We start from the raw sequence: 27,897 nt of genomic DNA on the forward strand, positions 1-27,897 counted from the left end.
AAGCAACCGCAGGAGGGAGCTTGGTCACCCTGCTACTCAAAAGTCTTTTCTTGGATAGTAATAGTTATCTTACGCTTCAAGTCAAGAAGTAATTCCTTCTGGCTTTGCGATGTGTATTCCTCAGTGTTAGGGGAAGAGGGAGAAGGATTTTCCTTTTAACTGTGGATGTTCAGATGAATGTTTGTAAAAGGAGAAGGGGAAAAGAAGCCTTGTGGCTTTACAGTGGTGCCACTGCGCAGACATCCTGAGGATCTTGCGTGGCATGTTCTATTAGTTTGGCTTGGGACCTGACATGTCTGAAGCCATGATTTCATCAGCCTCTTTCAAGATGTGTAACCTTCCTCCTCCAGAGGCACAGAGCTGGTGCTGGCACTGGAAGAGTTCATAGGAGAAAATTGTTTGTGGTTGGTTTGGGTTTTCCATTTTGCTGTTTTATTTAGATGACTGGGTGTGGGGAGTGTTTTTGTTTTTCAATGTATTCCATAATTTAGGGAAGAAAAATGCTGGACTGAGTCAATAAAGCAGCGGTAGGACATTTAAATAAGGGGTTTCTGCTTTTAAAACATTTGAACACAGGCAGAAATTACTTCATTGCTCCAGAGAAGTATGTTTCCAAAGACAGACTCGGAGATACGTATTAAGATAAAATTCACAGCATGGAGTTTACATGTTTTGGCATATGCCTAGGTTGGCAGGTTAGAGGGAGACAGCTTATACATGACTTAAATGAATATTACACCCTTAATTTTGTTTCAGGACTTCCTGCACATGTAATGCTTTCTTTACACGAAAATGTACAGTAGACCACTCACTCTGGCAGTGGTGGTAGCCACTATGTATGTCTCCTGGCTAGCATGCAGTTTTATCACACAGCAATTGTTTTAAAATAGATCAGTTAATTATGCTAAAAGTGCAAATGCTAGAAGACAGCTGTGCTTTTAGGTAGTTTTTTTTCAAATAACATGACAGGAATAGATGGGGCTTCTGTCCTCTCTCTTGACATCTTTATCACGTTGCTTAGAAATACTGAAAGACTTTCCTTTTGTTGATGTCTTGTTAGCACAGCTCAAGAGATCTACTATGGGTAAGTCTTAAGATAATTAATGACCTCCTAATGCGCAAAAGAGTTGTATCCAAGGAAGCTGAACTTGATTTCTGTATCATTACCCCCTTGAAGACCTTCATTTCCCCTCTCATGCAGCTGGGATGGTACACTGATCCTTCTTTAATTTTAAGCAAGTTCTCGAGCTGCTTATCTTAGCATGGTGCTCTTCCCATAGATAAAGCAAGCATTGATGTCTTAATTATATTACCCCTATAGCTGACTGGAAGCATAGCAGTTTTGAAGCATCTTTATAACTTGCTGGGGGGAGCAGGTGAAGGCAGACTGAACAGCTTGATGCTCTACATGGCAGCTGGCCAGCCTTGCTATTTGCTGTCTCGTGCCCATGTTGGGCGTTGGAGGATATAGAAGGGGGATGGCTAAGGTTTTGGTGTGAGAAGAGGGTCAGCGAAGATGCAAACATCTTTGTTAGGTTATATTTTGTTAATTCAGCTACCTACACAACGAGTGGTTTCAGACCCACTGTAGTATTTTTCCTTGCAGCCATTGCTTCTGAAATTCAGGTTGGAACATTCAGTGATCAGCCACAGTATCTCCTTTTTAGGGTTTTTCTTTGCAGAATTTGTTTCTTCTGGAGAAGCTGTCTTCACTGAATCTTTCTTACTCAAAAGCCACATTTGAGGTCTGTCTGGTTATGGCATCACTAGGCAGAATGATCAGCAGCAGCAAGGCAGAGGAGCTTTTTTGAGAAAGCTAATTGATGATCAGAGCAGTCGTTACTGGGTTAAAAACAAATAAGAATAAAAAAAAGAACTGTTAATCAATAGAGTATTACTTAAAAAAAAAAAAGAAAAAAAGAAAAGAAAAAACACCCTAGTAGGACAGCCTGGATCTGGGAAATAACTGTCAGCAACTTAGCTTAACTCTCAGTGCTCTTGGTTTCAGGTAAGGCTGGAGAGCTCTGTTGCAGAGGGTGATTTTAAAACATTAGGGGGAGTATTATTGTTGTAGGAAAAGACACTGTCACAAGCTGTACATGGCTTGTTGGTCTGAACTTTTATGTAGTCAGATATATTGAAAGTGTTTTTTATAGGGAGGGTTGCAGCTTCTGGTGGATGGGAGACCTGTAGGGTACTCGGTGCTCAGCTTCTGGAGGGCTTCTGGTAGCTCTGCAGTTCTTTGTCACGCAACTAAAAACATTTGGAAATTATCCCTTGCAGTCTATGCTGCTGTCTCAGAGCTTTTTCTCAGTTGTTAGTACCAGTAAAATATTGTTTTCATCTTCTATGATCCTTTAGAATTGATTGTAGGGCTGAAATTCTTACTGTTTTTTCCTTGGGAGGTTTCCCTACACAGATCTGCTGTCCAGAGAAGGTTTGGACCAAACACGGAAGAGCCAGTACTTGCCATTTTTATTTTTAGGCCTGCAAATATGCTACGTTGTTATTGCCTCAAATATTACGTCTTCCCCAAAACACCGGTGCTTTCCATTCTTCTGTGCGTTTGCCGGTGCAGACTTGGTACCTCAAGTAGAGTAATACTCACCACAGTTAGAAGTGAGGACAATATTTCATTTAATCATTTGAAGTGGTCAGGAACAGACTAATTTTCCTTCTGCTGTTACGTAGCTATGTGCAGGTTGCTGGGAAAGCTGAGATATTGAAAGAATACCGCTGCTCAGCTGAAATGTCATGTTTCAGACTGCCCCTGGAAATAGGATTCATTGTCTTTGCTTGCACATGGTGATAGCCCAGGCCCACAAAAATAATTTCTTGGGTGAGATTACCTATTTTTCACTAACTTCTGTTCTTGGAAATTTACTTTCATTCAGACTTCAAAACGAAAAAAGTCACTGTGCATTTTTATTGTTGAAGCAGTCACGTTGTGCTTTTTGTAAATGATGTCTTCATTTGAAGACATCAGTGGTCTGTTATTAAACATTTTTCTGAACCTGTCCCTTAAGTATGGATTTCAGTGCCAAATTTGCCAATAAATACACGTATTAGTTATAGGCAATCAAATAGACATCTGACATGTTTTAAATTTATTCTTTCACAAGCGCTCAGCTGACAGTTTTTGTTTTGCTAGCCAAATTCCTTCTATTTAGGGTAGATGCCAGCATGTTGGCTGGTCTGGTAGGGAGGCAAAGGCAAAGCCTCTTGCTTGTCAACTGGTGGGTTGTAAAATATGTGCCCTGGGGATGCTGTCTCAGAGATTGGTACCCTTCTGCATAGGTGTCAGGGATAGCATGTGGGCAGACTTGGGGTAGCTTGGGTCAGGGAGTGGGAGCAGTCATCTTACAGCAGACACCTTGGGAATAGCTTTTATCTACTCCCACTTGATTCCTGCAGGGGTGATCACTGGTATCTTGTTTCTACGTGAGGCAGTCCTTGCTGGTGGAAGACAGCTCAAAACTTCATTCAACTTCTCTTCTAAATCCCCACCGTGGTCTGTGAGGCAGTGGGGCAGCTTGAGCTCTTCCTTCTTCTCGTCACCTTCCCTCTCTAAAGCCTTCTTGGACTGTGATCATTTGCATCAAACATGTTCGGTCTCTTTCTTACACATGCTTAAGCATGGGTGAGGACCTTTACCAGGGTGCTACCCATAGCATTGCTATGAGAAGAATGGAAGGAATAAGGCCAGTCAGGGTGACAATGTGAATTCAAGAGGGATATACTCAGTTTATTTGGCAATACGATTTGTAACAGCCAAGCAGTAAGTAAAGGTTTTTCCGGTGAGAGCTAATTGACGCAGATGTCACATGCAGAAGAAAAAGTTTAAAAGCATGCCGTTCCTAGCATATTGAATTTAGTCATGCTTTGTGGTGCTTCTTGTCTGAATGCTGTTTTTTTTCTGGCTTTAAAGCCTGTTTGATACACAGGCATATAATAACCATCTCTCGGTGACAGCTATCCCAATCTGCAAATGTGTTTACATCCCAAACACCTGGAAGCAGATACCTCTGGGAAATAACCATCTTAACAACAAAAGCCAAGTTCCAGTCCTTCTTGAGAGTTTCCATTTCAAACCACTAAAGACCTATATGAGAACATATATGAAGAAAAAAACCCCTTCAAGATGACTCCTTCCTCCTGGTTTTCCATACTGACACGGGAGCTGGGAGAAATACTTTTCCCTTGATGTGTGTGGTCATGGTAAGACAGTAACCAAACTGGAAGTGAAACAGCAGTGGGGAAAAGGAATATTTTCTGTACTCTGTCAGGAAACAGAGAAATGAGTAGAAGGTAAGGCTGTGTCTGCTGTTGCAAAGCCTGACACCTTGGAAAAGATTGACTTTTCTCTCCTAGAAGCTTTGCCATGACACCTTGAAAGTTGAAAACTGTTCTCTGGGCTTTCTTGGGTTCTTGGAGGTGCAATTTGGGGTTTTTCCTGTAAGAATTGGGATTCTGTCTGGCTGCTTCTCCCACACACAATGGAAGGGTGGGGGGTTATTTTAGTTTTGTTGTATACGAGCTTTAAGTAACGGATTTTTAACTGTGGCTTTATGAAACGTGCCCATACTTTTATGCTAGCTTGCTAGGAACCTCTCAGTTGGGGAAATGGAAGTTTGTTCCCTTTGAAGTTATGTTACTTTTGTGGTACCTTAAATCACAAGTTGTTGATGCTTAAGTAATTTGAATAAAATTTATGTGGCAGTGAAAATCATTCTGTTGGCGTGTCTCAGTTGGAAGTACTGCAGAAAAGGGTGACTTGTGGACTTGCTCGGTTGCAACCATCTCTAACAGTTGGTAGCACGCTGCGGCAGTGTCCTGAGGGCCAGCAGTCAGTCCTGTCCGTCAGCCACTGGCCACATCTCTGTGCCTTTCAGAAGCTGACTCGGTTCTTGCCAACTTCAGAGCAGGAGTGGGTATGGGTTTCAATTACTCCCAGGATGCGTTGGATTTGAGCTGGTTGACCTGAAGGTGAACTTACTCCTGAAATCTCTCCCTGGAGTCATTTATTTCTTCTTCTCTACAAACAACCCAAAGCCTGAGCTGCAGCAAGAGCCACTGATGTAGAAAGTTCACATCTAAAAATAGCTTATGGTGTGGAGATAAATTGTTTCCTGATTAACACTTCATTTAAATAATTTGGTGCTATTAAATTTACGTACAATAGTGGCTGTACAGTATGTGAAGTATCCTAAAATGTGTTAGCTACATAGCCGTCGTTAAGTATGCTAAAGGTTGTTATCTGCTAACTGCATGTGACGTTTCAGACATGTTAAAAGAACAGCATCTTCACATTTTTATAAATGTGAGTTTTCTATCTGTTATGAATTGTGATCATCTATCAAATCAATGCAGCGGTCATTAAGTAATCTTATTTTACATTTAAGTGCTTGGAATAAGGCTGACTTGGAATGGACTGCCTTCCAGATTTTTCTTTTAAAAGTTAAAGAGAACTAGTGTTTCAATAAGACCAGTATACCTTCAAAGTAAGATTTCTGACATGATGTCTTTAGATTCCAGTACCTGTCCAATAATTTTGTTCTTTAACCGCTGCTTTGGGTTCAAGGGATTTTTTGCCTTTTAAGCCTAGTTTACATCTACAGCCCTACTTTTCACGTTGGGTAGCAGTTTTCCACAATATCTGAATTAATAGCTGCTGACCCCGGTACCGAGGGCCAGTGTAGTGGCGTGCCATGTGCAGGAGGGGAAGCGTGATGGAAAACAGTGGGAAGGATCACTCCTCTGTGGGGATGCGTGTGAATTCAATTCTCGATCCAAAGTCGGCTGCAGTCATCAGTATTTTTGTAGATCATGTAATAATCTTTTTTTATTTTATTTTTTTTATTGGAGGTTACTGTCAGGATTCAGATGTTACGATCAGGCTGACAATGAGTAAAGATGTGTATCAAGCCAAGCGCTTGCTAGCATAGGCAATTGCTTCAGAGCATATAGATCTTGGGTGCCTTTGCAAAGAAACGCAGAGCTGAGTCCTAAATTATTGAATCCGCTCTGAACTCTTTGCTTGTAGGTGACTGAGGTTGTGTGCTGGAGCAGCGTGTGACTTGGCAGTGGCAGATTTTATCTGGTGAAGCTCCCACAAGACCAGAGGTGGTAGTCGGTAGCTATTTCCTAGTAGTCTGATGTGGGACATGAAACGACTTGACTTTACATGAAACATTTTCTGTGCTTCAACTTAAGCGTGAGTTTTATGGTTTTGCCACAGATCACAAATGCAAGTTTGTGACTCACTTTTGTCGTTAATCACCCGAGTCAGTTTTCCATTTGGTTGGGTTTGCTGTTAGTTCAGTGATATACAGCTGTAGTGAATGAAGGGAGAAGTTGTCAGTTTGCTCATTTTGAAGGAAGCAAAAGCCCGATTTTAAGTGCATCAGAGATTTCCCTTTCGTCCCACTAGAGGGGGATCCCTCAAGGTCATTTTCTGCAGTTCCTTTGGACTAGGATTTGCCCTTTCCAGAACTAGAGAGAAATAAACTTCCCGTCAGTACCCAGCCTTCCTTCGTGTTGGGAAAAAAGGAGCAGGGCAAATATTAAAGAAATAAATACTTGATAAAAACCACAGCATTTGTTAAACATAGAAAATAAAACCGGGTTTGTTTAGATTTTTGTCTTTAGGGAAAGAAGGAAGAAACAAACTGTCTTACGATTCTTTCCTGAGATGGGCAAATGGTGCCCGTCTCTAATGGTGATTAGGTAGATAAAGGGTAGAAATGTGTTATGAAACTCCAGGCAGACGACTGCAGATACCGGACAAGATGCAGTCGGTGCTGCTCAGCCCGCGCCTGTTTCACTCTGGTTGATTTTTCATGCCTCTGCTGCGCCGTATCCGGAATAAAATCACAGAACTGTCTTGTCCACCCGATGCGATCTCACCGATTTTTGACGGTTACACGTTGTAATATTAACTGGTTGGATGTTAAGACCGTTGCAGAATTGCTCGGGGGTTTTTTCCCCAGTGATTTTAAAATATTAAAGCCATCAGGAGGGTTGAAGCTGATTTACCAAAAGGGAAAAAAAAATCACAAATGTGTTTTGAGTATTGAACTGCCGTTGACATCTAAAGTCCCAACCATGCTGTTTCCCTCCACACTCCAGCAATCAGGACATCCAGCAAACCCATAAAAAACCAAACTAATAGCATGAATATTCAGTGACCTAGAATACTAATTATTGTCATGAATATTAATGTGATCGGACTTGCTTTTTCCTCTTCTCTTTCTCTCTGGCTCTTTTTTCTTTTTTTTTTTTTTCTTTTTTTTTTTTTTTTCCTTCCACTCAGCCGGCTCTAAAGATGGACCATAATGAGAGCATTTAAGAGAGAGAGCACTCTCCGCCGTGACAGGGACCGGGGTAATAAGGAGAGCTTGATTAACGTGGTGCACTTGGGGGAGAGATGAGAAGATTCACGTGGGCCTGTTGTGGGGGAGGCAATGAGGCACCGGCGGCTGTGTTGCTGCTCCCTCAGATTAATGAGGCCTAAGAGTGCATTAGGAACAGTGACAAAGGTTTGATCTAATGGGCTCAGTCATTTTTCCTTTGAGTGACAGACGCACAGAAGTAATTGGCTGTGCAGAATGGCAGCTCATTGGCAGTACTTAAGGATACATTATCCCCGTTGTGTGGCCCGCAGAGGCTGTTTATCAAAACTGCTCACACTGCAGACATGCATTCACTTAGCTGCTGTTACAGTGGCAATAGCTATTAAAAAAAAAAAAAAAAAGTCATCTCGCATTCGTATCTATTGTCTCTTTTTTGAAAATAAAGTTTCTTTGTTCCATTTTCTTAAAGAGTCTGGAGGATATTTGAATACCAGCAGTCATCCCTCCCCAACCCAAAGAGTCTCCAGTTGCAGCTCACAGGGTTTGGGGAGGTTTGTAGGCTCGTGCAAAGCTCCCAAAGTTAGTTCAGTTAATGTTAACAGCTTTCCATGGAGCTCCAGCACGCAGGTAAGCACCCCCCCTCCCCCCACCCCCAATTTCATTATTAATAACTTCCACAGACAGTCAAAGGGATTAGGAGGCATTTTACATCTTTTGCCTCAGGCCCCTACACATGCCTTGCTTTACATGAGAGCAGCATAATACCTTGGAATTATTTGATTTTTTGCACTGTTATGTTTTGCCAAGTTAAATTCATAGTTGTTAACAGGATTTGCAACCAAATAACAGCGATACACAGCAAAGCGTTTGCCGGTGTGAAATGGTCACCTCTGGGTCTTAAGAGATGTGGTCCCTTAACAAGCAGGTAACCTCAATCAGGAGTTGCCCAGAAAGCAAAACGTACCTTATTTATTACTGCTATTTGTTTAAAGTACTGAAAAAATAGTAATACGCCTGCTGGGAAAGGAAAGCATGCTCTGATCCCAGCGGAATAAATAATCTGGGGTCTTGAGCAAAGCCCTTGGTGAACATCTTGGGTTTAACTTTCTTTTAGAAGAGATGTCTCCTCTGATGACTTAATTTTCCTCCACACTTGCTGTGTTGGTTTGGCATGCTCTGAGAATAATAGCTTTTCTCGTTATAGTCCCAGCACCATGTCCTTCACTGCCAGGATATTTCTTGGCATTGCCTTGTTTGTTCATTAGTATTGACCCTTCTCGGTTCTGTACGCTACTAATCAAGCCCAGTTCACAGAGGCTGCCCTGCCAGGCAGTGAGACGGAAGGCCTTCCTCTATTAATAGCTGCTTATCCTCAGGACGTTTGTTCAGGAAATAAATGCTTCTGGAAAAGCCTTAAAAATAAGTGAAACCCACAAGCAAGTCATCTGCTACGGCATTGAAAATGATTGGCAGTGTATTGAAGGAGAGTGTCGATACTGGAGCCAGTGTGTTTTGGAAAGATGCCGTCGTCTTGCTCTTTTTCGTTGCGTGTGTGAGGAACCTCAACTTATTTTTGGTCCCTGATAAACCCAAAGCAGAAATGATGTGTTGTCACGTCAGATCAAAACAGAATGCCCAGCGGCGCTTCAGTGCCTTTTCCCCCACTGATAACCCCACTCAGGAACCTGGTTGTGGGGGTTGGAGCTCTTTGGCCCCGGTCCCACAGGTGATCTTCCCAAGAACGTGGCCAGACTGTGCTCTGACACCTGGGCCATACCTTCCTTTCCAATGCGGGCTTACTCTGCTCAGCTGGAGAGGCGAGGAGCTGTAAGTAGCACAACGTTCCCAGGTTTCGGGGGTGGGCATGATCTCCAGAGTTGGCAAGGGAAGGAGGGTGCATCAGTAAAGGGTGGATGCTGGGATCTGAGGCAGCAAACTGATGGAACCCAGAAGAGCCAACCCGCAGATTTTCCTCAGCTTGAAGGACTTGTCCCAAGGTTCATATTCATAGGCAAAGCAGAAGGCAGAAAGTGGTACGGCTTGGGTGGTCAGACACTTCTTAAGAAAGATTTGCCCTCTGGAAAGATGAATTCACGAATGTAATGCAGAATTGAGGGGAGGGGAGGGGAACGCTTTCCATCTCCACAGCCAGCAGAGTGGCCTCTCACTTCCCCGTGGCACCCTAATGCCTGAAGAAACCTGAGGGAGCAGCGCTGGGCACGGGTTTGGAACGGGACAACCAACAGGCAAGCTAATCTACTTGACAGTGCCTTTTCCTGAATTAGAGGGCATTTCAAGAATAGGCAGTATTCCTGCAACATAAATTGACCCAACGTGATTTGAAACAATTAACCCTCTGATACCAAGAGTCAGGATTTCCTGACCCACAACTCTAATGTATTTTTCATTAGTTCTAACAGCTGGTGAGCGCAGCCCTCTGGCCTTAAGAGGTTTATTTCTTTTTTTGGAAGAGAAACTCGTTGTGAACATGAAGAGCATAACGCAAATAAAACATGGCCAGGGTGAAAGCATAGCAGTAGGCTGTAGTTCATTTGATTCAGTCTTTCTGTGCAGGCGCTCTCTGTGGGTCTCATAAGCGGCTGCTTCATGGAAAAATACAGTTCTGCTTCGTGACTCTTGCAATGTCTGCTCCTCTCATAAATTCAAGAGTGTATTAGTTGCACTCCTGAACATAACTTCTTGTAATGGATTTGTTTGGGAGAACTCACGGATGTGTCTGCAGCAGGACATGGAGACCACCTCCATGTGTTTAAGTCACTTGTATCTCACTTTTTAGGGTATAGTTGTGAATTATATTTTTTCTGCATTTGTAATTAGTGGGTGGTGTAGTTGGTAAAGGCTTAGTGTAAAGTGATGTGTCTGCTAAAATACCCTGTGCTGCCCAGCGATGCTTCACTATATTATTTTTGTTAAGGTAGAAGACAGCAAAAAAGGAATTGTTAAAATGCTGTCCACCGTACTGTTCTGTTGCAAGACCAACATGACAAAGACAATACTTTCTTTTTTTGTTGGGCCAGTTACCGTGTAGAAGTAAGATAACGTGTATGTTAAACTTTATTGTATATTGTATTAAATTTTTTATAATACATGGAGTCTTTATCTTTCATTTTTTACTGACTAGATGCGCACTTAGCATCTTGTATGGTCCTGTGTTTGCATAAATCTCTTCTATTTTTATAATGTTTCTAAGTATCATAATCTGACGTTGCATTTATGGTCTGTTGTTCCATAAATCTGGAACAATTGTGTATGAAGAGCCAAAGTGAGTCCCTGTGTGCGCAGGAAATGGAGACATGTTCTGCCTCCAGCGTGTGTGTTTCTGTCAGCCTCTTCACGTGTACATACGTACACACAGGTGCACTCTGCTTAATTCCTCTTGCACCGAGTCTCTTGTCTTTGCTCTTCGTGGCTATTTACACTGACTAGATGGATATATAAATTAGATTTAGTGTGAGCGCATTCACTTTTCTTAGAGGCCGTTCTGCTAAGCGTTGACCAAACCTGGAAATTACCTTGAATCTTAATTTGGATGGGTTTTGTAGAGCTTAATTGTTTGAACGTTTTGTAAGCGCGGTCATAACGGGCTATTTTATATTATCAGAAAAGATAGTTTTAATAAAGCTGTCTAGAGCTAGAAAGAGGAACTCTTCCTTTGATGCTCCTTTGGTAGATGAAAACATTTTTGTTCAATAGGAGACCAGCATCTTTTTCTGCTCATTTGAGACCAGTTCTGGCAACACACTGATATTCATTCAAATATAAATGCCATAGTCACTTTGAAATGCAAATTGTTTAAAGAAAAATAGCATATGGTAGAGGTAAGTACCTTTTCAAATCAGCTCCCACACTTTAGGGATGTGAGTACAGCTAAAATTATTCTTTGGAAAGAATCTGGAGCCTTTGACACATTGAAGCTTGAACTAATCAAGGCTTCCCAGTAAGCATATACACATATCCATATCAAGGAAACAGTGCTGCGAATACATGGATTAGCATAGTAATTTAACTGCCCCCTGCTAATCAACTTGAGCAACCAGCTGATGCATATATGATGTCGTTGAAGAGGCAGTCTTTCACAACTCCAGAACGGGCCAAGTAGCTGACCATGATTTCACATTAATGTCGAAATATTTATCTTACCTGTCTGCGTATATAGACACGTGTGTGTATACATGTACAGGCAGGGGAGACAACAGATGCAGAATGCATCATGGCCTTGCTTATAAGAGCTTGATGTAAATAAAGGCTTCCTGTACCTAACCCGATATACAGGGTTTACTTTTCAATGAGTATTGCCGGTGGCCTCTTTTTAACTGTCTTTCACTTGTCTGCTAAAAGACTGAGATTTTCTGCTGTTGAGGCTTTATCCTTGAGCAGAAATAAAGGACAATTGCTTTGTGAAGGTCTGGACTGGGGTTTGTCTGTTACAGACGGGAAAAAACGTAGGACTGTTTTGTAGAAGCTTTGTGCAGCGTACAAAGAGTGCAAGAACCACAGTTGGCTTCCAGTAGTCCTTGTTTTTGGTGTGACAACATTAGTGCCTACTGGGGTGGTGGAATACGTGTCCTGGGCACGCTGTGATTAGACTGAGAAGTGGAAAAATTAGCAATGGATCAGGAATAATGATTTTTAAATAAGGTTGTAAGTAACAAGTTTGTGCTAGAGCTGAACATGTTCAGGAGGGGGAGAAGAAAGGGCACACTGTTTTCAGTAGTCCAGCCCTTCTGATATCTACCCACGGATTCTGGCCAGCGTGGTCTGATATTCCATAAAACCTTACAGCACGTGAACAAAGTGGAATTCGACCTTGAATGAATGTAACTGCAAGGGCTGCAGGTAGCAGGGTTATGGGGCGGTGGTGATAGAAAAGACGAGCTGAGCTGGGTTGCGTCATTGATCAGTAAAGTATTACGTGATGAGACTTGGCACCTGTTTCTCGCTAGCAGCCCATACCTTTCAGAAATGTCAAGTGAAAGAAAAATTCTTGCTTGGTTCACAGAATAAGCCACTTCCTCTGCAGGTTAATGTCATAACGCAGGGTGTGAAGTTTCATAGGATGGCACTAAGGTGAAAGTAAAGCGTTTGGTGCTGACATGATGATGTAGAAGGCTTGATATTATCTTTTTAAGGTTTTCCTTTTGCATCATGGTTAGAAAGTGGCTGGACACTTGTGTTCAAAAACTTATGAACTAGGCGGAAGATGTCAACATACAAATATTGCTGCTCTCTGCAACTCAGCCGCCCAGCACGGAGTAATGGGGAAGTGTCATCCAGGCAGAGATTTCCAGTAATTGTTTCCTTTTTCCCATGATACCTAGGAAATGCTCCATCTCAGCTTTCACCTACCGGTTCTCTCCTTTGTGATCTCTGTAACAAAGGTGCTCTTGCAGGGATTTATCACATGTGGCTTCCCATTTTACTAGGCACAATGTGAAAGATGGCTACAGGCTAAAAAAACCCGCTTTTGTGTCATTGCTCTTCAGTCTGGTGAGGTAGAAGCTTGTGAAAAACTAAGTTGTTTCCAAAGCCACTTACCAGTAATAATCTAAAGATGCCCAAAAAGGTGCTACAGCAAAACCAAAGACCTTTGACTGTCTTGGCAGTTCTTTCCTGGCTCTTTTCCCATTTCCCAACAACCCTTTTGAAGTGGGGGACCCAGGACTAAGTACAGTCTTTCAGATGCTCATCAAGGTGTGCCCAGCTAGTGGTTTGTGTTGAGCACATGTTCTGGCATCCGTCGTTGACTCCCGAGTCCTTCACAGCGGTGGTGCTACTCAGCCAACTGGTCCCCAGCCTCTGCTGCTACACCAGGTAGTTTTGTCCGAGGAGCAGAGCTTAGGACTTCTCCTTGTTGAATAACACAGTGTTTATGTTGGCCTAAATCTCAAGTTTCTAGAGTCCATTTGGTTTCATGCTCTGTCATTCATCTCCGTTACTCCCTTTAATTTGTTGTCATCAAAATAATTTGATAATGTTCATAGGGGTTTTTTTATCTGGATTGTGAAAACCAGAGGAAAAAGCTATTTCAAACTGAGCATCAGCGGCATCACAGAAGTTTATTTAGAAGGAGGTATTTCTTTTAAGCAACCTCAAAATATAGGTACTGTCAGTTAGTGTTTCCATTTTCTATTACAGTTTTAAGATACTGAGCTATAATTCGATCCTCTGCTTTGTACCTTCATTTCTGTAGGCCTGATTTCTTTGCTGAACGTTTCTTTGGGAGATGTCTTTAGAAGTTGCTGAAATACCAGCATTAGCAAATTGCTCTCAGGTGGAGTCAAGCACACAATGTCCTGAAGAGGACCGGTTGCTAGAGGTGTAATTTTTTTCCAACAGTTTGTCAGATGATGCTCTGATTATGGAATTCTTTTGGACAAAAGGGTTGCCCAGGGAAGGTGATTAGAGAGGAATTACGTGCCGGTAGCTAAAGCAGTGCCTTGGGAGGTCCCAACATGGTTCCACGATCCACCTTAAACTTTGCATAATTGAGCAAATTAGTTTTTCTGTATGTATTTCATGTCTACCAAGTAGAGATTGCCACACAGAAGGAGTTCTTGAGACTAAGTACCTTCAAGGCTCAGGTGGACAGATACTGTAGTGATGGATCTGTGTTAAGGACTAAAGATGAGATTTAGTCTTGGGAAAGGGGAGGAGAGAGAGGGACAATTATGCCAACTCTAATAAACACAAAGTAGTTCACTAAGCTCTGCTGTCTTCCCAAAGGCTGCTCTGGGAAAAGACATAATGATAGAACTGGGAGTCAGGAGATCTGGGTTTTATTTTCAAGTCTGCCACAATCTTCCTTTGTGGCCCTGGGTCATTTAACCTCTGAAAAATGGGGGAAATGATAGCAGATAATTAACAACCTCACAGGAGCATTGAAAATTAATTCATTAATTTTTCTGAACTCATCAGTAGAAGGTGCAACGGAAATGTAAAGTGTTAGGGTATTGTATAAAATCGCATCTGTTTCTTTCCCTTCACATCTGTTTTTAAAGATTATTCTTAAATCCACAGACCTGTGGGGTACCTTTCAAGAGCCTGCTAGGAGTGAAACTGGCATTGTAAAATCTGTGTATCCTTATCGTTAATATGCAAGTCCAGTGCTAGGAATGGAGTAAAATGTACTCGGAAACCAAAACGGCGGAGCAGACTTTGGCCCATATCAAGTTGCGAGAAGGACCATCAGAAACCTGAGCTTCTGGAAAGGTTTTAATTGTTTTGACTCTAAAATGTATTCAACCAGATCACACTTCTCCTGTTTTATGGCGAGAAACCTGTCCCTGTTACTTCCTCCCGCACACACGTGCCAGCATTTTATTGTCCAAGACCTCAATGATCGTGAAAATACAGAATTGTTTCTAGCGTTTACTGGGTAAAGGCTATCCACTGTATCTCACCTTTTGTGTCGTAAGCCTTCAGTCAGAGTTGTGATGGGTGTATTGCTGTGGGACGAGCCACAGGAATGATATTTGCAGTCAGCGGAGTGAGCCTCTGGTGTGTGCTTTGTGTCACGATATTGTTTTAAAGTGAAAAATCAGATACGTTTTTTTTCTCTTGGTCTCACAGTGCTAGTAGTTATTTGCTCCCCATCACTGTGTTCTTGGCTTCACTTGGGGGACATACTTTAGTGAATTATTATTTAGGGGTAGGTTGTTTTAATCTCTTTGAGTTGGCTTAGTTGTCTCATCTCGGTTGCTTGTGTAAATGGCAATTTTCAGGAACACATTTATTTTCTGCATGCAGTCTGTCTTTTGTGCTCTACCTGTAACAAGTGGAGAAGGTGACTTGTAGCAAGGTTGTGGAGGATTGTGTTTTCCAGAAGATGAATGAACAGAATGAGGTGAAATCTGGAAAATATAGGCTCTTTTGTCAGAAGTTGCTGGCCAGATTTGAGTGCGCCGCTGAAATCTGCAGTGCCCCAAGCTGGTCACAGGCCTGTTGTCTTCAGAGTTTCAGGGAGGGCTGCGCTGGTTTTGTGTTGGTTGAGTAATCTCTTTTTCTGCTCTGTTAAGATGACCCATCCATCTTCATACGAATCAATTTTGTCTTCTCTATTGACACAATTTGTTTTCCATTTATGTCTAGGGAACGTGACTACTAGCACATCTGTGTCTCAGATGGCAAGTGGCATCAGTCTAGTCTCCTTCAACAGCCGTCCGGATGGTATGCATCAGCGCTCTTACTCAGTCTCCAGTGCAGATCAGTGGAGTGAGGCAACAGTCATTGCAAACTCTGGCATTAGCAGTGGTAAGAAACCTGGAGCTGGGGGAGGTTATCTGCTTTCGGGTGAAGGGGAAACTTGGTGGTTTGCTTTTCTGGAAAGACAAAAGAAAAAATGCAACCTGATGTTCACCCAGATGCTCTGTTGGAAGCCAAACTCGTAGCATCTACAAACATGTAGAGAGAAAAAGACAAATTAGATAAAAGAGAGCACATCAATACAATACTTCTTTTTCAGCAGGAAGAGCTAATGTAATTATAAGACAGCTTAATTTTAATTTCAGGTACGTAATGTAGGTTGTTCACTTGATATTCTTATTTCCTTACTCTGCGTGGTAGGTATTAGCAGTAAATTATCCTCCAGATCTTTTCATCAGCATATCCTTTCTCTGCTGTGCTCTGGCTTTAATGTGTGCACGCTACTGCATAGTGGTAGTGTTTTCTCTGTGGAGCGTTTAACAGTATTAAAAGGAGCAAACACTATTCCAGATGGTGTTTTGCAATGATTAGATCATAACAGTGAGACAGGGGTTGTTGTTTTTTGAAGGGTATGCATGATACTTGGTAACAAAACAGTGCATCTGGCCTCGATGGAGTGCCTGAGAAGGACAGATATACTGCTGGTCACCTATAGCTGACCTGCTGCCTATGCAGATTAGAGCATCCTTGGAGCAGCTGTAGCGGGTGGGCAGGGACTCGCGTGTTTCTGTTGCGGTGTGCTGCAGAGAGGGTTCTTACCGGTGAAGTACATGGGTCCGGGAGCATGGGGTGTAGTTGGCAGTTGGAGAAACCACGAAAAGTTTGTAAAATGGGGAAAAGGAGAAAGGTGTGTGAAAGAGAAGAATGAACTAAGACAAAATTGAGAATACGGGTAACGGGGAGAAATGTGAACAGGACAAGAGAAGGGTGGAGGAAAGCTGTTTCTGATGGCCATCCCCAAAATAGTGAGCGTTATAGGAATATGAAAACTATTTCGTGTCGTGTGTGTGTATGTGCATGTATGTATGTATATGTATGAGGTTTGAACCTGAGTGTAGCCCTGATGCTTTCTCTGGTGTTTTGAGCAGCTTCGGACAGCTTTTCAGTGCCACTTCATGAGAACAGAGGGTTTAAAATCATGGTCACCTTGCCTCTGAGTGGCATTAGCTCTCAAGTTTGTAGTTACTGAAGCACAGACATTTCTGGAGCTCTGAGCTAGTGGGCAGCATCTTCAGGAGCACGGTGTTTGCATCAAAATGGTGTAGATTGTGACCAAGAATTTTCTAAAGCAAGCACGCTTTATTTTGCCCTCGGTGACAGCCAGAGGTCTTGCTAAGCAGCGTGATAAATGCTTCAGCACTGTTCTCTTCTGTTTCCACCCAACTCACCCACTCCTTTGGAAACTGGTGAGACTTCTGGGGCAATCAGCATTGCCCTACACAGATTTCTTTAGACTGAACTGGTTTCACGGTTAAGGCCATCTTATTTCTCTCTCTTTTTCACCGGGCTGCTTTGTCATTTTAATCCAGCCCAATTCTACTTTGCTTTTAAAAGGTTGTACCAAAGTTTCAGCTTTTTGCACCCTTCTTTTATCCTGTAGCTTTTCAAAGGAAGGTTGCTGAATATTGTATGATTGCACTAGAAGGAAGGCAAGTGAGAGGCAGGATCTAGCCGCTGGTCCTTTACACCTTGACATACGTGCAGACAGGTGAGCAGACGCCGTCCCTGTGCTCCCTAGTGCCAGATGTGACAAGTGAGGCTGCAGTAGAGGAGAAACGTTAAAATGCAGAACTCCGCGAGTTCCTAAAAGTGGCATGTAATTAAAATGTTGAAAAGTAGAAATATAACCTAAATTCCTGCCTTTTCCCTTCCCCTTTACTTTGTAATGCTGTTTCTGTTGTTGAGAGATTCACAAGACTTGTCCTGATGCTGAGCTTCAGCTAGTTTTAAATTCCTGGTGAAGGGAACCTTTTCATCTCCACGAGCTCTGCACTCCCAAGTATGTGCAGTACCTTCTTCTGACTTGACGTTCATATGCGATTACTTCTGGATCAAAAGAGACGACAGCTAGAATTATCTATGAAATATTTACTCAAAAAATGCAGGTGACTGGTGGGTACTTCTGAATAAGCCCAACTTGAATAATTTCTTGCAGAGGTTCTAATTTAAAAAGGAAACAAAATAAAAAAGTGGTTGGTATTTTTTTACAAATACGTGGGGGAAATTGGACTAAGGGTGAATTTTAGGGGACTAAGGGTGAATTTTAGGTAACTAAGGGACAGCAGAAACCAAAGTATTGCGATAAAACTGCTACAAAACCTCAAGGATAATTCATTGCTACCAGTGTATCATCTTTCGGTAAGCTCATAGATGTGTCCTTTATGTTGGCAAGTTGGCGCATGAAAAACCCTTTTTAATTTCAGGGTTTTTTTCTCTATTAAAGGATTTTTGAATTTTAGTCATAAAAAGATAATACTGTGAAAGCAGCAGGTACGGCGAGAAGCTAAGCATCTTTTGGAATTCAAATGCCAATGTACTGGAGAATATGCCTGCTTATTGTCACATGGTTTTATTGTAGACAAAATAACATATTGGGATTCAATTTTTCTCTGCACCTTTTTTTCACATTAAATTAATACTTTGTGTGGCTCCAGAGAACTTTTCAAAGTCTTCCGAACCAGACCTTTGGTTTCCTGGGGCTTCTGTCTTTCAAGCAGCTCTGAACATCTCCTAATTAGATAAATTACTTTGTAGTGGGCAGAGCCACAAAACAGGAGGTGCTGGTTAAATTAAAGGGGAAAAATAGAAAAATCCATTCTCTGAAATGGAATGCCCCACTGCTTTATGACTATTACTGTTGTAAGGTTTTACATTTAAGTACCTGAGGTTTAAAATTAAATGTCTAATATAATTTGGCACTGGTAACATGAAGCCTGTGACTGCCCTCGGAGAAAATCTAGACAGCTTAGTTCACTGTTTCAAATTGCTGTCTGCTTGATAGTGAGCGGATTGTGTGACTGGCTCACTATTTAGCTAAATACCACCTGCTGTTCAGCATAATTTTAAATGCAGTAACATATTTGCCTTAAAAACTCAGAAATTTTAAAAGACCGTTACAGCAGCACATGAAAAATTAAATCTTTTTACATTTTTTTTCTTACTCTTGTAAGTACTTGACAGAAGTAATTTTAGCAGCAAGAGAGAATAAAAACTGGGGGCAGTAAATCCCTGTCCGGGAACCTCTTGTGTAGATTCTTTATGGACCCAGAATTGATCTACATGTCAGATCCTGATGTAGTTTAAACTGTTTATCACCCTAATGGCAGTAGAGAGACCATGAACATCAACTTATAATCCTCTGTGAAAGAAATTGGTGTTTGCAGTCAGTGAAGGAGCAGCATAGCTTTATTGATAGATTTAGAACAATTACTGCTGCCGCAACTATTGGCTGAGAGCTTTTCCTGGATCGCGTTGCTAGTCTGATTTTTATTTTATTTTTTTCTTTGATAAATCTTTTTCTTGATGAATCTTTTCTTTTTTCCCCACCCGGAATTATCTGTAGTTGCTTGCTGCTGGGGAGTAAGAGGGCTGTCTAGTCTCAGGGGAGCCATTCGTAACCTGTTTGGGTGTTAAGTTTGGTTCAAGAACTTGCAGCTGCACGATTCCTCCTATGCAAATTCAGCTCTTACTTTAATTTATACATTCTTTTTCTTCGGCAAATTTTCTTAGCTAGGAGAAGCAGGACTGTTTGCAGGAGTGGAGGAAAATCTGGCTAGGATTCCTGTTCTGAGGCATTTTGAACTTGAGTACAAAATACAGGGTTTTTTTTTCTGATGGAAAACTTATTAACTACTGGTGTGGCTGCTACTGCTAAGAGATGGTGCTCTCTGTTCTACAGTCTTCACAGTTTACACATCTCTAAACAACTTGGGAGACGGATCCTCAGACTTGGCATCAGAGCTTTTTTTTGATGGAAGAAACCACAGCCAGCTGTACTGCAAAAATTAGGTTCATGAGACTTAACTCACAGAGCTCTGGGGATGTTATTTCCTACCTGGGATGAAGTAGCTTGTTCGTTCTCTTTTTAAATGTCAGGTTTTATAGTTTGGCTTCGAAGACTGTGTCCTGAGACTATCGGAGGAAAGAATTTCTTCCCTAAAGTTACAATATTAAGCTCTTCTGAAACAGCACTGCAAACAGTACTTTGCATGGGACAAAGATTTCTTTCCTCTGGACTTGTAAATTGTCATTTGAATTCTAGCATGATATAAAATCCTCCAGTAAATCAAATATCTGTTTAAATATCATCCACTTAGGCTTTATCACTGTACAATTGCTTGTACGGGCCATTTGGTCTTGGCTGTAATTTATGTAAGTTGTAATACCTGGTGTCTTTTGAGTTTCTAACAGTTTGGTGTTAGGGTTTATTAATGTAAAATTGAGTTCTCACTGTGCCACGGGGTATGAGAGGTCATTGGAGTGTTTATATTAATGCAGACCTTACAACTTGCCTTACTTTCCTGTTCGCAAGCACTTGGAATGATTAAATGATGGAGTCTTCTGCTATACGTTGGAAAAGAAAATGGTTCCACTTGTCTCTGACCGTCATAATACTTTAATTTCAAAAGTGAACCAGAAAACCATTTAGAGTTGTTGGAATTCAAGGGGCAAGCTCTTGACTAGGATAAGTTATATCGTGTCAAATAGATTTATAGAATTTCAGAATTTGTTTTAAGTGTATATAGATGGTATAGATTGGAAGAGTTTTTTCCTCCTTTTTAAAGGAAATCATTAGTAAAAAGCAAATATAAAGTCATTTTGTCCTTTTTCTTGCTGCTCTAGAGCTACTCTGGGATTTCCTGCAGTTCCTAATGTTTAATATTGTAAAATCTGCCATGTGTAAGACACATATGTGCAGGTAGCTTACGTTGTCTTTAAGAATAGGAAGGAAAAGGGAACGTTCCTGTACTTTTCGTACCTTGCTGTGATCAACAGACAAATTGCTTCTAGCAAATATTCCCAGATGGGAACTTTGTCAGTTCGGTAGGGTAAACTCTGCTAACAAGAGCTTACTATTGCCTTTGCTTTCTAAATAGCCTAACACAACTTGAGGAAACCTGGGTTAGAAAGTACTACTTTTTAGCAGTTTCTGGAAAACTATCCCCTTTCAGCATGAGGTTGCACACGCAAAAACTTCCAGTATTAAAATTTTCCTTGACAAGCTCTTACTTAAAGTAGCCCAGTCAACCAGAAATATGAAAAAAAAAATCTGTACAGCAATGTCCTAGGTTACTCAGTCAAGAAAGGGAAGGGGCAACTGGTGTTTTCTCAGAACTACTGGAGCACTTTTCTTGTGGCTAATAATGCATGGCAAGGACTTCAAATTTCAGATTGATTTTCATTTGTACATAGGGAGGTGCAGTTCTGTGACCTGTGGTTCCCAACCATAATGTAAGGTGTGCGGGGCAGACCAATTGCTGTGCATGGTATGGGGGTGACAAAAAAGTTCCTTATAATAATAAATTGGTCTTCAACATCATCCTTGGTTTCAGAGCAAATTATGAGTTGCTGCTCCTCTTTCTTCCGAAAAAGGACAGGAATATATCCTTATTGTATTTTCACAATTAATGAAATTTGCTAAGGTGCCCAAGCAATCTGCCAGCACCACCTCATTTAGACTGTAATTTCAGCAGTTTTCAGCAGTTGGTGCAAATTTCCTTGTCTCTGAGCATGCTGTGTCTCCTTCTGGATCCTCACCATAAAGTATGTGGTAGAGATCTTGATGCTCTCGTGGAAGCTAAACAGCAGCAGCTAGGTGTTCTGCTATATTATTCTCATAGTTGTGTCGTTCCTCATTGTGCCATTGCAGCATGATGTAGGATACCAAAGGCTGGCTGGTAAGACCCTGGAAGTGGTGGTGGTTCATACTGGTTTCTAGAACTTTTTAAATCAGGGGCAAGCCATATCATTTTGGTGCTGGGCTAGGAAGAGGAGGTCAGCAAGGAAATCTCGTGGTTGTCTGACAGCTTGAGCGTTAGTCAGGAGAGCATCACGTTGCCTGCGCCCTGCCTGGGCTTGAAGGCAGACGGAGAGAGGAGACGTGATGTTTCTGAGATGTGGGCAGATGTCCCGTTTGTCTTTTCACTGAGCTTTCTTCTCCAAAACGGTGTCGGCATAAAGATGAGTTCTCTGAAAGGGGTTTCAGAGCATTAAATTAAATACTTTCTGTCTATGGGCTTTTAGGGATGTATCAGCATCCAGAAGCAGTAGGACCTGATGGTTACCCATTCTATTTCGTAGACCATAAAAATCTCAGCTGAAGGGGAAACTCTCAGATTGCCGTTCTTGGGGAGGTTTCTACCCCAGTTCACAAAACACAGGCATTTTCCCTGTGTTCTCTGGGCACGTGTTGCCAGGATGGTGGGAAAAACTTGTCTTCTCATGCAGATGAGGAGCACCGTGAGGTGTTCCTGAAATTCTGCCCAACGTGCCATGCCGAAAAAAAGGAATCGAGGGGCGAAACCTCTGCAACGTGCTGCCTCTGTGCAATGGAGGTTCAGAGGCCGCTGGCTTGCTTACTGCTCTCAGTACGCCTGTCACCACGTCACCCGGGCTGTGGGTTGCAGCTGCGTGAACGCCGGACGGTACATGAGCCGTTGCCCTTTGGTCCCGCTGGACTTCACACCTGGCGGAGAACGCGTTGCTTCGTCGTCAGTTAAAAGAACGAAAGATAGGAAAGCGGGTCTCTGGTTTCTGTGCCCGTGCTGGAGGGGCAGATGGCACCAATAAACCGTTGAGGCTTCAGCTGAGCTGTGTCGTGGTGTTGGTCGAAGGACTTTGGGTACGTGGGCATTTCTGCACAACTTTGCTGAGTTTCAACTAAGGATTTCTGTATTTACCTAGCGCTGCTGTTTAAATCCTGAGCTATAGCGTACAGATTTTTACAATTCTGCAGTTCTCTGGAAACCCATCTGCTTTTCTTGTTTAGGATCCTCTTCTTTCTCATCTTCCCCTCCCCCAATTAAAATATAAAGAATTGTTGCATTCGGCAATTAATTCCTGCGCTCGGTTCCAAAATGGCAAGAAATGTGAGTTTTCATCTTCAGATAATTTGACGTTGGCAACCTCATGCTCATCTTAATCTCGTTCACAGCCTGAAGTGCCAAATGTCTGTCAGTAAATTGTTTATGTGACTAAATTAACTTTTTGAGTGGAACTATAAAGCTTTGGTTTTTTCCGATGTTTACTTATGGCTGCTTAAATGCATATTTTGCATTTATTTTCATTTAGAATTTAAACTGAAATAGGAATGCATATGGCGTGTTCTTTATAATAGGGAAAAAAGATTATTTTTTTTCTGGTTCCTGATGTTGATTAATCTGACTTGATTGTCTGGCAACGCTGAATAAATCAGTGCTTTTTGTGCCTGTAGCTGGGTTTGGTTGTCACACCACCTCCGTTTGTCCCCACTCAGGAGAAAAGAGGAAAAAAAAAACCACCAAAACAACTCAAACCAAAGCACTTAATTTTTATTATTGGAGCATAAACTTTAGCCTGACAGGGTAGTGAGAACAGGGAACGTTCTCTTTATCAGGTCTTCGGGCTCGTGAAGACGCTGAGCTTTCAGGCGCAGGGCTGGTGTGTGCAGCACACCACTCGTGGTACGTAACCGCTCCTGGAAGTCAGTACTCCTTAAGTAAGGAAAGTGAATACCCGGCACTGATAACACTAGGAACACTTCTAACTTCAGGCTGTGTTTTAAAATAAATATATCTCTCCTCTCCACAGCTATCTCCTGGTCTAACTTCAGCTGCAAGCTGGTTCTTTGTAGCTCAGATGCTTGACATTTGACAGATAGAGCGCTTAGAAGTCTGTAAAATATATTCTGTTCTCTGTTTCTATGTTAGTATCTTGCAGAATGGAAGGGTTAATATTGAGGATGATTGTACAAAAGTGAATTCTTCATCAGGGAGGCCATCCTGTAATCTCATCAGTATAAAAAGATAGATTAATCTTTGTATGTTTGTAGTTTAAGTTTAAAGCAGTCTTAAATGTTTGCAGTTTGGAATTAGTTTTGCTGTGCTGTTTCTTGGCAGGTCAGTCACCAGATAGTTTGAGATCGACGATCAGCTGTGATTGTTTTTCCTGGTATCTCAGAAATAAATGTGACCTGTGATCTTAGACTGCTTAAATAGTGGCCAAGACATCAACACATCGACTGCGTTCAGCAGCAGCAGAAGGACCGATCTTCTCGCACTGGCTATTAAAAGCTGAAGAGCTGCATTTGATGTGAGGATGCCTGTATGCATGCAGGAGTGATGTATCTTGATAGATTATAATTGCAAGGAAATAAATACACGAACCAGATTCATACAATGAATGAGTTTATGAACTTTGAAAAATAAAATTGTGTTTACAGACAGTAATATAAATTCAGGGAGGCTTTCTCAAGTAAACATACAGGAAAGACATAATACTGCAGATGCAAAGTGTGACACTTTATAGATCTTCAAATTCAAATAACGCAGCTTAAAAATTTCCTGACGCATTCCATATTTAAGGGCCCTATAAGTAAGACCTGAGGAGGGAAATGAGTAAACTTCCCCAGATGGGTACGCATTTATTTTTCTAATTCTTTTTATCTAAATTTTAATAATCTAAATTTAAATAATTTTCTAAATTTAGACTTTATATTATTGAGTTTAGTGCTGTTTTAAACACAAAGTTGTGACAGTAAAAAGTGAATGGTATCGCTACCATTGGAGTAATTCCCAATTTCACAATTTCTTCTTTTTACATCCATACTTTAGAAGTTCAAATAAATGCTTGTAATAATTAGATTTTTTGTTTAATGTGTGGCCAGAAGCACACTGCTTTGTTTTGCCAGGATCTGGACGAAGTGTGTGCAAGAAACACACACGATGCTTTTATTTCGTCTCTGGCTTTATGAGGTTTCTGTTCCAATTAACATGAGAGCGGTTGTCTCATCAAGCATGTCTGTTTGCAGTCTCGGTTTCTTTCCAGTCCAGATCACAGGGCGTGTGGTACAGGGATGTTGTGTATACGTTACCTATGGAATCCAACACTTCAAAGCTTCTTCACAGTCTATACAGTTCAAGGAGTGAAAGAAGCCTCTGTGTTAAATCCGATACACAACTCCTTCACAAGCTGCTGATTGTTGGGGGACAGCTGAAGCGCAGACCTGGCCTTCCTGCAGGTGGAAGAGCATCTCCTTTCAAGTCTCTGGGCCCTTCATTTGTTACAGTTGATCTCATCCCTTAATTCAGCAATCGTGTGTGCCACCCACGGTCCAGGTCGATGAGGGGTATCCAGTTTACAAGTTGCTCTGTAGGCGAGTGGCTTCTCTGATGCATGCATTTTGTGAGAGCAAAAGAAGGGCCCTGGCTTTGGTTATCTAAATCCTCAGAAGAGCTAGAAAGAGCACTTGATTAAAATTAAAAAAAAAAAATTAAAAAATACGGTAATGACAGTGACATCATCTGACACCTATAAAAGGTAGCAAAGACATAGCTTTATGTTAAGGGCTTTACTTTTCAGCTGTAGGTTTTTGCAGTAGGAAGGTGTTTGATTTTGCCTTTGATTGAGAGTATCCTTTGGTGTTGCTTCCATAATTTCTTTTCCTTTCTGACGCTGGTGCTCGTGGCATACGTTACCAGGAAAGCCTTAGCCTTTCTCTACCGAACATGATGCGATTAACTGCCTATTTGCTATGCAGCAGCTATCCAGCTTTAATTGGAAAACATTGGTGGTGAAAGTCTTGACTTTTGCCAAAACACCGATGTTAGGGCTTGTCACTGGAGTCTTGTGGGCTGACAGTGGAGAGTTTCCTAACCTCCTCTTAATTACCAGTGAGTGAGTCTGATGCTTGAAGTAATCCACAGGTTATACAGACTGAAGGTTAAAGTACAAGAGTAGAGACAAAAGATGCCTTCCTGGCTCTGAGCATTTCTTTGAAGAGAGTCAGTTCTTCTTTTCTGTCTTATTTTGCCTATCTTAAAATACAAGGTTAAATGTTTTAGCAGGAAATGATTCAGTGAGGCTTGGGTTTATTATTTTCAAAGGGCCTTGAGACCTCAAGGCTCTATTTCAAAGCAAGATATGTTAAATGAGGGGGTATTGGCAACTGGAAGGCAATGTTGATTGTTAGATCGGGGTGGAGCTCTCACCCTCTCTGTGTAATTAAGGTGAATTTATTATGCATATGGCTTTGACCGAGGATATACAATACTATTTGTCACACAGCGTTGTGTGTACTTGATCATGGTGTAGCTTGTTCATCCAAGATGCATTCTCTTGGTGGTGCTCCAAGTGTTTCTTTTTCTGCAAATCACCGGTAGTTGGGTTTGCTAGGTCCAGCGTGCCACAGCTGATAACTGTTCTTGAGGTTTCAGATTATCTACCTGGCTTCAAATGTGGGAGACAGGCTAACCAACACATACCTGGAATCGAACCAGGAGATACCACCCTGAAACCATTCCACAGCCATACGGTTTGTCTTTAAAGGACCATCCATCTTCTTTCTCCCTCATGGGGTGGCTAAGAACTGGTTACCTGAAATGATCCCCATAACTGGCTGCCTTTTGTAATATTCCTCACCTCTCTATTCTGTATCTGTTGATGGCCAGGAGAAGCGATGCCCATAGCATCACACGACCAATTTGCAGCAATTCAGGGTGACACCATGTAAGAATTGCATCTTCTCAACAGATCTGATGCCATCCAGTGAAAATGTTATGCCAGAAGAATTAAAGACATCCCTTATACATCTAGACTGTAGATCTCTTACGCAGGAGCCATGCAGTTAGTTTGCCTTGGGATGTGGTAGCATCCTGCAACATCGGAGACTTGCATCTCAGTCTGGTTTGTGGGCCTTATGTATTCAAATAACTTGTCATGCTTGGTCTTTTCGCAGGGCATATTCAGCATACGGCAGAAAAGGAGGCAAATGCAAAGATGCGTCTATGTAATGGGAGTTAAGATAAATTAACAAACTGTGTTAACTCAGGGGGTAGTTTCATACCTCTGCCCCGACCTAAACCTGCTTTAGGCAAGATGAGTGAAGGGAAGGAGAGATTAGCATCTCGTTCCCGGTTCATGTTCTGAGGCTTGCAGGTCCTCTGAAATACGGTTGGTCCTGTCTTTGCTTGTCACTGTGTTGGTGATACAGGAGGGTTGCTTAGGAAGGGATGTTTCCTCTCCTTGTGTTGTGTCAGGTGGTGAATTCCTTCTGCGGTACAAGGAGCTTGCTTCGTAAGATGGCTTTGAAAGGGAGTTAACAGGGATACAGTTGCGTCTTTTCTTGCTAGCAATACTTCAGTTTCTAGGGAGCAGGATGGTGTTTTGCTAGCACTGTAATACACCACTCCTTAGGAGGGAAAATGTAGTGAGCAATGTACTTTTGTGGGTTTTTTTAAACACTGTATTGCATTTTTGCTTTCATGCTTCCTTTACGATGTCCAGACATGGCGTGTTAGTAGGAAACGAGCTCGAGGTAACTATGCCTTTCCATTAGATAAGGGAGATTGTAACAAGGGTCTTAGTATCTCTGAAATTATTGAAGCCAGTCCTTCCGATATCTGTGCCTTACTGTCATGAGACTGACGTTCTCTCACAAGTCTGTGGATGATGTCCCCGCTTGTCACAAAGTGGCTTATTAGGCTGCCGAGTGGAAACGGTCCTGTCACGCCAAACATGCCTTCAGGTCTGCTTTGCTTGAGGCATGCTACCGCGTATCAAAAGCCAGACCCTCCTAAAGCAGGGAGATCTTTTTTTGTCAGGACGGAAGCTTTGTTTTTCTTATTTAATTGAAATTGCTATTAGAGGGAAGGAGGCAGTAACTTGGGCATTCAGTGGGGCTTGCTGTACATGACAGGATAGCTTTGTGATTCACAGGCTCTAGGCACAAGGCTGGGGAAAAATGGAAGACGCCGTGGAAAGAGAATACTCCTGAGGCTTTTTCATCTCCATCCCCCAGTTCTGCTCAGAGCTTCCTTTTAATTTCGTTCAGTGCAGCAGGTTAATTTAAGCCCTCGATAGCTTGAGTGTCCAAGCTGAATTCAGCTAAGCGATGACCAGATGCGCCCGATTCTTACCGAAGGAACAAGCTCTGTGTACTTTTAAAATATTTGCCTTTTTTTTTTTTCCTGTAGGCTGTAATCTCGTGCCACCCCTTCTCCCTCACTCACAAGTGTTTACTCTCATCCGCAGACTTTTGCCAAGCCACAGTTTTGAGTGGATTTTAATGTCAGTCCTGTACACCCGTGCCCAGCTCCAGCCTTCTGCAGTCGCTGTGCGATTGCAG

The 27,897-nt window shown here is 42.0% G+C and overlaps 1 protein-coding gene across 13 annotated transcripts in view; it reads left to right on the top strand.

Annotated features, from left to right (window-relative positions):
- The window catches only part of AGAP1 (ArfGAP with GTPase domain, ankyrin repeat and PH domain 1), a 382,459-nt gene that overhangs the window by 256,944 nt on the left and 97,618 nt on the right, over nucleotides 1–27,897 (top strand). For 10 of the 13 annotated variants that reach the window (XM_055813061.1, XM_055813062.1, XM_055813064.1 and 7 more), the window contains one exon: nucleotides 15,462–15,623. The exons of the other annotated variants lie outside the window; for them this stretch is intronic. In XM_055813061.1, the coding sequence (XP_055669036.1) occupies nucleotides 15,462–15,623 (162 nt within the window). The remainder of the gene's footprint in view (nucleotides 1–15,461; nucleotides 15,624–27,897) is intronic. 13 annotated transcript variants of the gene reach the window in all.

This window comes from Falco peregrinus, chromosome 8 (assembly GCF_023634155.1).
Source record: "Falco peregrinus isolate bFalPer1 chromosome 8, bFalPer1.pri, whole genome shotgun sequence".
Taxonomy (NCBI): domain Eukaryota; kingdom Metazoa; phylum Chordata; class Aves; order Falconiformes; family Falconidae; genus Falco; species Falco peregrinus.